Source organism: Heptranchias perlo, chromosome 25 (assembly GCF_035084215.1).
Source record: "Heptranchias perlo isolate sHepPer1 chromosome 25, sHepPer1.hap1, whole genome shotgun sequence".
Classification (NCBI taxonomy): Eukaryota; Metazoa; Chordata; class Chondrichthyes; order Hexanchiformes; family Hexanchidae; genus Heptranchias; species Heptranchias perlo.
In genome coordinates, this window is record NC_090349.1 from 26,853,524 (window position 1) to 26,863,355 (window position 9,832).

The window sequence follows — 9,832 nt, forward strand, 5'->3', positions numbered from 1 at the left end:
CCACCAATCTGCTCCCCAGCGTAACTTGGTAAACCCCGGTCTTTGGCAAGACTTAAAAAGCTGCAGCTCCTACTGTCTTTGGGGCTATTCTATCTCTTTAAGGTCCCTCGCTGTCTCTTTGCTGCAGAAGCATTGCCCAATGTTCCTCCTTGGCACTGGGGGTCCCTTCTTGGCAGCGGGAAACCTGCTGTGAGCCTACCATGCATGGATAATGGCTTCCAACCCAGGAAAATGTGTCTAGATTGGAGCAGCTCAGAAGTTCCGCAGAGAGAAAAATCCAGCCCTATGAGTTCAAGCAGAAATTTAAAATGCATATTGCCATTCTCTACATACTGTATAATGATTTGTGCTCAAGTGTTCTCGAACCTGTGCTTATGCCACTGTAACCAGCTGCAATAGGCTTCACAAGCAATGCTTGTGGTGTCTTGTCCTCTGATTTTTATATCTCTGTGCATTTTGGGAAGCTACCTGGCACCTTATCTGAATGTAGAAGATTAACATATACATGGAAGAGCTCCTGCGATGGCTCAGCTGGTTAATGCACCATGCAGCATCCAGATGTGACTTTCGCTTCTGATTTTCCTTCCACCTAGCTGGCTTCTGCCTACTGTTTCCCTGCTTGATGCAGCTTAAGTCAGGAACTAAGCAGAGAGGAACTGAAACCTGCATCTGTCTCTACTTTGTGCATCCCCCCCCCCCCACTTATAAAATTATTAAAATTGCTAATTTCTTCCAGTGGAATATAATTATTGTATTTGCTTAAGAATTATGTCTGTTCAAGTAGATGCTTATCAAACTATTTCTGCAATGAAATTCTGGGCCACAGGTTGGATCACCATGCGTATACTGTCAAAGAGCAGTCAGATATAATGGGGCTGATTTTCCTGGAGTTCTTGGTATCCAAGCACTGGACAGGCATAGTGCACTTGTTTAAGTCTCCAAACTCTTGAATTTGGTGGACCAGGTCATTATTATGGCCCAGTTGCACCCTAATGCAGGCTTGTGCATGGAAGTATGGCAGGAAAGTCAGTTGCTGCTTTAGACCACCTACCATGGTTGGGACCTTCTGGCTGCTGTTGGAAAACCCTGTGCTACATAAAGAGAATGGAGATTTGACATCAAGGGGCTCCAATTCCTTTTTTCTGTCCTTTGCAACTGAGGAATATGCATTTCCTGGGTGCTGACCTCAGGAAAATCAGTCCCATTATCTCACTGATTAAAAGGATTTATTTATGCCTCTTTGGACAAAAGACATTCATGTATAAACTACCACAGTTTTTCTTATTTATCCTTAAAGAATAACCAACATCACAACATGCCATCAGTGGTCACGAATTATCACAGATGTGTTAATTGGACAAAACTTTCCTCAAAGTGTGGCATCATTTGGAAATACTCCAGTTCAGAATGTGAAAGACTGGGTGACCATCAAGCAAACTACCTCTGTAACTCAGGTAATAATCTGAATAAAGTATGAAAATAGGTCACAGTTTTCATAACCCTTTCTATGAGGATATGTAGTTGTTGCGATATATTAATCATAGCAGCAACAAAATAAATGGATACTAGCATTACAGTTGAAAAGGCAGAGATTTCATCAATCATTTAGTTACAAATACAAGTGTGTGTTTGTTGCTTTCTTTAAAAGTTTTTATATTCGGTGTTTTCAAAGGCTTACAAACACCAGAAAATAACTGGGAAGAAAATTCTATATATCCCCAACTTACATGAAAAAAATTGAATGATTCAATACTATTTTTTCTGGCAGTTTGATTATGAAATGTATTTCCTGTCTAAAAGAAGCCTGCAATTACAGTGAAACCAACTTACAGTGAACTTAGTTCACACTGAGACAATTCATGACCATATAACTGAGATAACAGTGCTCTTAAAACAAAACTACTGTCCACTTATAGTAAAAAGAAATCTAGCACTAAACATTATTTTAGAGGAAACTTCATTTATTTTCTCATTTTTGTTTTGGACAATTCTTTCAATAATTATATTTGTCATTTACATCAAGTTTTTGTATCAGACTCTCATTTTAGTTTCTACAACAATGGGCCAGATCTTGCTTTTTTCTGCACCCTTCAGCTCAAAATATTTTTGCACATAACTTGCTGGACGTGCGAGCTGATAACGGCGTGTGCAGGGCAATGGGGCATTTGGGACCAACAGTGTATCTGCTTAACCAATGAGATTTAAGGATTGAGAAAGAACCAGGAATGCTGGAGGAGGGTGAATTAGAGCCAAACCTGGAGAAATAAAGAGAGGGAAAGAAAGATTGGATTAAGAGAGAAAAAAAAAATACAGAAAGGAAAAGTAAGAAGAAAAAAAATTAAAATTTGACATTTTTAAAATCTGTAGAACAATTTTTCACCTGAAGGCATGAGACTCCACAGTTTAAATTGTTCTGAGCCAGAGAGGTTGATTGGCAATGCATTAATAATTATCATTTTTCTTTCTGTACCTGATTTGTATCTTACATTGTTAAACTCGCCACAGAAAGTTAAGTCTGGTAATTAACGGGCAATTAATGCGCAAATCCAGCAAGTTCTTAAAAATAATGGGGAGGCTAAGGGCGAGATGCCGTTTGCATGAAGCAAACAGCGGAGCGGCATAAATTGATCAGCAAATTCTGGAGATTCGCAACTCACAGCGTGTCTCTTAATCCCTTGAACCTGCTGGCCGATTTCCACATTAATAATGGCATGGGTCGTTAACCCGCTGTTATTTTTCCAGCAAGATCCTTGAGCAAGACTTTGCCTTTACTCTATAAGCATTGTTCCAACTCTACCTATAATGGAAGTGATTTTCATATCATGTGCAAATCTTGATAAGGGTTATAGTGATCAATTTGGCTGATAGCTCAAAAGATCCTTGTCACTGACCAATCAGCATGTAGTGATCTCCGATGTGTACTGCTGATCAGCACTTCAACCAGCTGATGGAATCGCTTCTCAACCTCTCCTGCCAGGGTGCTGCTTAGACTGTTAGTGCTTTTATTTTGTTCCATTCATTGCTCTTGACCCAACACTTGCATGCTGAATGGAGCAAAGGATAGGTCTAGGGCAGCTGCTGGCAACCCCAATGCAAACCTGCTTTTTGCTAAGGCTGGCATCCAGGAGAATCAGGACTTTTTTTAACCAAGTATTCGTGGACGCCAACCTTAGAGAACCCGGCAGGCTTATATTGGAGTTGTCGCTGGTTGTGCAGGACCCGCACTTTGGGAACCAATGGCGCAAACGCTCCACTGACACCAATTTTAAAACACCCAGTGAGTCGTCTTCAGGATCCTTTAGAATTAAGCCAGTTAAGGACATTTTGCAGGTGATTATTGTCATTAATCATATATTCTAGATAATAATGCAGAATAATGGTGATACAACTGAGGCAATTGTCTTTCAATAGTGGGAAACTGCCACTAAATTAATCACCGCTGCACAGTATAACAGGACTATACTGTATTCCAAGCAACCACTTGATGTGAAATCATTGTACCTTTTAACATTATCAAAAGATTTTTCATTGTTCTATTGCTACATCACTAATATAACAGATGTCTTGATATATTGTAATATCACTATTGCCCTACTCTGCTTTTTTTCAGCCAAAACAGTATACAGAATCCTGTTCAGTCATTTCAGAGGAATTAATGTTTTGAAGCGATTTAGGGAAGAGGATCACCATGCAGTGTGTCTATTCTATCATTCCCGCTAATGTGATTAGACTGTTTTCAGATCACTTGTGGGATTTTTTTTCAGTGTGAGCCATGTATTTATTAAAACATAGTAAATATTCAATTGAGCAAAAATGAGTAGAAAGTTCAGCAATCAATTTTTAAGTTGACTGATCCCATTAATACCAATTGGCTGCAAATCCTTCAGTGATAGGGCACACCTTTCTGACTTGCCACTAGACAGCCTTTGCTTTTTATCTTAAATATGTGGGCTTGCAGCACTAGAAAATGGTACCTTTCCTCCTATCACTTCTTTACATCTTGCAGAAGTCCTCCTTAGTCAGTTTCCATGCAAGGAATAATGTTGTGTCTGAATAAGTTTTGGTAATTAGTACTAGTAATATGTATCCTGAAAGGCACAGCAGCAATCTCAAGTATAACCAGAGCTCTGAGGTTATAGCTTTATGGGAAGTGTTTGTATAGGTAGCTGTAAGCCTATAAAAATATTCCAACTTTAGTTCTGTTACAAGTTGGTCGTTTGCATGATTTCATGATTATATTTTAATTAACAAAAAGTACCATCTGTTTGCAGAGTTGTGCTTGTGAAGTCCCTGAGTCTTTAGCCCTTGAGGTGAAGTGGACAAAGTATGGATCCTTAATAAACCCACAGGCTAAAATAGTAGCAGTCACACAAACAATCAGAGAAACCTGCATTCTGGTACGTAATGGATACACTTGAAGTAGAAAGCTATTTGTTTTAAAAGACACTGTGTCACACCAACTATAAAAACACATAGCATTGAAAACTAGAGTTTCAGTTAGTTGCCAGAGTGAAAAGTGTAAGAACACAAAAACCTCTTAAGTGGCTACAAATATCAAGATTGCTTAAATCAGCATTTCACCTTCCAGAGGCTTATTAATGCACTGCCATTTATTGCATTCAACATTATTGTCATATAAAGCATTCATGGTGATTTTCAAAGTTTACAGTAAGGCAAGCTGAGTATATGTTTCCTATCTAGATTACTTCTGTGTTTTGGATCTTTTCCATCTTTCTTGGACCTTGTATCTTAGATCACTCTTACGGGCAAGTCCCAACTCCCTATACCTTTTGAGAGTGCTTATTCTTGCCTTGAGATCTAATGAGCTTTCAGTAATGTGCCCAGGAAACAAACACCAAACCTTGTCTGGTAATTCTGTTCTTTTAGCTACGAGAATTTATCCTGTGCTCCCATAGGATCTCACTTAAGTTTTCAAAAGTGGTAGAGCTTCATAAGAAATAGGAGCAGGAGTAGGTCATACGACCCCTCGAGCCTGCTCCGCCATTTAATAAGGTCATGTCTGATCTTCAACCTTAACTCCACTTTCCTGCCTGATCCTCATATCCCTTGATTTCCCTAGAGTCCAAAAATCTATTTATCTCAGCCTTGAACATACCCAACGACTCTGCATCCACAGCCGTCTGGGATAGAGAATTCCAAAGATTCACAACCCTCTGAGTGAAGAAATTCCTCCTCATCTCGGTTTTAAATGGCCGACCCTTATCCTGCGATTATGCTTCCTCGTTCTAATTTCTCCAGCCAGGGGAAACAACCTCTCAGCATCTACCCTGTCAAGCTGCCTCAGAATCTTATATGTTTCAATGAGATCACCTCTCTGGAGTGTGGAAGAATGAGAGTATAGGCCCATTCTACTCAACTTCTCATAGGACAATCCTCACATCCCAGGAATTAATCTCGTGAACCTTCATTGCACTGCCTCTAAGGCAAGTATATCCTTCCTTAGATAAGGAGACCAGAACTGTATGCATTGCTCCAGGTGTACAGTTGTAGTAAGACTTCCTTACGCTTGTACTCTAACCCCCTTGCAATAAAGGTCAATATGCCATTTGCCTTCTTAGTTGCTTGCTGTACCTGCATGCTAATTTTTTGTGTTTCTTGTACGAGGACACCCAAATCTCTCTGAACGAAAACATTTACTATTTTCTCACCATTTAAAAAATATTCAGTTTTTCTATTCTTCCCACCATAGTGAATAACCTCACATTTCCCCACATTATACTCCATCTGCCACCTTCCTGCCCACTCATTTAAACTATCTATATCCCTTTGCAGACTTTTTTGTGTCCTCCTCACAGCTTACTTTCCCACCTAGCTTTGTATCATCAGCAAACTTGGTTACATTACACTCAGTCCCTTCATCTAAGTCATTAATATAGATTGTAAATAGCTGAGGCCCAAGCACCGATGCTTGCAGCACCCCACTAGTTACAGCCTGCCAACCTGAAAATGACCCGTTTATCCCTACTCTCTGTTTTCTGTCCGATAACCAATCCTTTATAGATAGAACCATAGAAAAGATACAGCACAGAAGGGGGCCATTCGGCCCATCGTTTCCACGCCGGCTCGAAGAACAACCAGGTGCCCATTCTAAACCCACCTTCCAACACCCAGTCCGTAGCCCTGCAGCTTACAGCACTTTAGGTGCAGATCCAGGTACTTTTTAAAAGAGTTGAGGGTCCCAGCCTCTACTACCAATTCAGGCAGCGAATTCCATACACCCACCACCCTCTGGGTAAAAAAGTTTTCCCTCATGTCCCCTCTAATCCTTCTGCCAATCAGCTTAAATCTATGTCCTCTAGTTCTTGAACTCTCCGCTAGGGGAAACAAGTACTTCCTGTCTACTCTATTTAGGCCCCTCATAATTTTGTACACCTCAGTCAAGTCACTCCTCAGCCTCCTCTGCTCCAAGGAAAACAACCCCAGCCTATCCAATTTCTTCTCGTAGCTGCAATTTTCAAGCCCTGGCAACATTCTTCTAAATCTTCTCTGCACTCTCTCCAGAGCAATTACGTCCTTCCTGTAATGTGGTGACCAGAACTGCACACAATACTCCAGCTGTGGCCCTACCAGCGTTTTATACAGTTTCATCATTACATCCCTGCTTTTGTATTCTATGCCTCGGCTAATAACTGAGAGCATTCCTTATGCCTTCTTCACAACCTTATCTGCCTGTACTGCCACCTTCAGGGACCTGTGCACATGCACTCCAAGGTCTCTCACTTCCTCTACCCCTCTCAATATATTCCCGTTTACTGCATATTCCCTTTTACCGTTTGCCCTCTCTAAGTGCATTACCTCACACTTCTCCGGGTTGAACTCCATTTGCCACTTTTCCGCCCACTCCACCAACCCATTGATATCTTCTTGGAGTCTACAGCTATCCTCTTCACTATCAATTACACGGCCAATTTTTGTGTCGTCTGCAAATTTGCCAATCGTGCCCCCTACATTCAAGTCCAAATCATTAATATATACCACAAACAGCAAGGGACCCAACACTGAGCCCTGTGGCACACCACTGGAAACGGATTTCCATTCGCAAAGACATCCATCGACTTTTACCCTTTGTTTCCTGTTACTGAGCCAATTTTGGATCCAATTCGCCACATTTCCCTGTATCCCATGGGCTTTTACCTTTCTGACCAGTCTGCCATGTGGGACCTTGTCAAATGCCTTACTGAAATCTATGTAGACAACATCCACTGCACTACCCTCATCAATCCTCCTTGTCACTTCCTCAAAGAATTTAATCAGATTTGTAAGGCAAGACCTTCCCTGAACAAATCCATGCTGACTACCCCTGATTAAACCATGCCTTTCCAAGTGACAGTTTATCCTATCTCTCAGTATTGATTCTAATAGTTTGCCCACCACTGAGGTATCCATGCTAATATGTTACCCCCAATCCCATGAGCCCTTATCTTGCGTAATCAACTTTTTAAATTCAAAATATTACACAAACTTACTAAACAATGAATAAGTGAATAATGTAAAAGTGATAAGACAATTATATATTTCCAGTAGTATTTCTCAAATGGACAAAATATCACAACTCTTAAGAGCTAAGTTAACCCTTTGTAAGTAACTAACATATAGTGTTTATTTTTCTTGAATTTCTTAACACCGTGGGAGCCTATATTAATCTGAACTGTTTCTTGGAAATTTTGCACTAATATTTCTCTTTCAGAAGTTTCAAACAGCTCTCAAATTCAAACAGAAATGGGTCTTTTTTCATATCCCAGAAAAGTTACTGGGACTTCCTGGATTTGAATATCTGATCCCTCAAATTTAAAAAGAAACTCTCAAGTCATATACAAACTGACCCAGTCACTCAGCATTGTTTAACTTTGAATTATCCATCTTTCAAACCTGTAACTGATGAAATCTGCAGTGGTTGTATTGGGTTACACTTGGTACAGGAATCTGAACTATAGAATCTTACCGCACAGAAGGGGCCATTCGGCCCGTCGTGCCCGTGCCGGCTCTTTGAAAGAACTGACCAATTTAGTCCGACACCCCAACTTCTTCCCCGTATCCCTACAAATTAGTCTTCAAGCACATGCCCATTTCCTTTTAAAAGCTCCTATGGAATCTACTTCCACTACCCTTTTAGGTAGTGCATCCCTGATCTTAACAACCCTCTGTGTGAAAACATTTCTCCTCATTTCCCCTTTAGTCCTTTTGAAAATTATTTTAAATCTGTGACCTCTGGTTACCGACCCACTTGCCAGAGGAAACAGTTTCTCCCTACTTGCTCTATCAAAACCCCATATAATTTTAAATTAGGTCTCCCCTTAACCTTATCTGCTCTAAGGAGAACAACCCCAGCTTCTCCAATCTCTCCATCTAACTGAAGTCCCTCATCCCTGGTATCACCCTGGTAAACTTCCTCTGTACCCTCGCCTGGGCCTTGACATCCTTCCTAAAGTGTGGTGCCCAGAATTGTACACAATACTCCAGCTGAGGACTAACCAGTGATTTGTAAAGGTTTAGCATGATTTCCTTGTTTTTGTATTAAATGCCCCTATTTACAAAGACAAGTATCCCATACCCTTTCTTAACCACCTTATCAACTTGCCCTGCCATCTTCAAAGATTTGTGAATATGCAGCCCCAGGTCCATCTGCTATTGCACCACCCTCAAAATAGTACCATTTAGATATACTGCCTCTCCATGTTGTTCCTCCTAAAGTGCATCACTTCATACTTATCTGCATTAAATTGCATCTGCCATGTGTCTACACATTTCACCAGTCTGACTGTGTCCTCCTGAAATCTGCTACTATCCTGCTCACTATTTACTACGTTGCCAAGTTTTGTATCATCCGCAAACTTCGAAATTGTATTCCCTATACCCAAGTCCAGGTCATTTATATATAACAAGAAAAGCAATGATCCTAATTCCGACCCCTAGGGGACCCCCACTGCATACTTTTCCCCAGTCAGAAAAATATCTGTTCACCACTACTCTCTGCCTCTTGTCCCTTAGCCAATTACCTACCCAAGTTACCACCATCCCTTTAATCCCATGTGCTTCTATTTTCCAAATAAGTCTGTTATATGGTACCTGTTTCTGTATTCACTCGCATGTGACACAGGGAGTAATCCAGAGATTACCACCTTTGAGGACATGTTCATTAATCTTTTTCCTAGCTCCTGAAACTCTGCCTGTAAGACCTCAACCCTTTTCCTACCTATGTCATTGGTTTCAACATGGACCATGACTTCTGGCTGTTCCCCTTCTCCTCACAGAATGTCCTGCACCCGTTCAGAGATACAGTAATTTTTTGTTTCTGAACTCCTTATGTACTATGATTGGATTTAAAGGAACAGCCACCAAACCAAAATGAGACAAAAATGCTTTGAGCTCCTGTCTTGTTAAAATGAGTTTCTTGAGTTCTCATGAAGACAGCTACACAGAGCACCACATAAAATCAGAAGGAAAGGAATAAATAAATTGACCAGCCTCCTTTGGAGAATGTAGAGTTGTTTTGGGGAAAGATTTTTTTTGCATTTTTCAACACCTTGGAATGAAGATGTCTATATAGATCACTTGGGCAGATGAGGCGCCTGCTTTCTGAGAAGGTTTTACAATGATGCCAATCCAACATAAAAAAAAATTGGCACAGTGGGATACCATACTGTTTTTTGACCTCTAGGACCTAGGCTCAAACCTAGATGAATTTATGGCCTCCTTTCTCTCTGTTGGCTGTAAATTATAACAAAGGAATTTGGGTAGTCTGAGCCCAGTAATTATTGGTTGCACCTTAAAACTGCCCATAATTTGGCACTAAACTGGTAATCTCACTCAG

The 9,832-nt window shown here is 40.6% G+C and overlaps 1 protein-coding gene across 2 annotated transcripts in view; it reads left to right on the forward strand.

Moving 5' to 3' along the window:
- The window catches only part of tctn1 (tectonic family member 1), a 37,082-nt gene that overhangs the window by 25,584 nt on the left and 1,666 nt on the right, over window positions 1-9,832 (forward strand). The window contains exons 12-14 of one of the 2 annotated variants that reach the window (XM_068005845.1): window positions 1,298-1,454; window positions 4,272-4,397; window positions 5,081-5,492. In XM_068005845.1, coding sequence (XP_067861946.1) covers window positions 1,298-1,454; window positions 4,272-4,397; window positions 5,081-5,110 — 313 coding nt within the window. In that variant the 3' untranslated portion in view covers window positions 5,111-5,492. Of the gene's footprint in view, window positions 1-1,297; window positions 1,455-4,271; window positions 4,398-5,080; window positions 5,493-9,832 lie in introns of those variants that run through there. The other variant, XM_068005844.1, reaches the window with a different exon arrangement.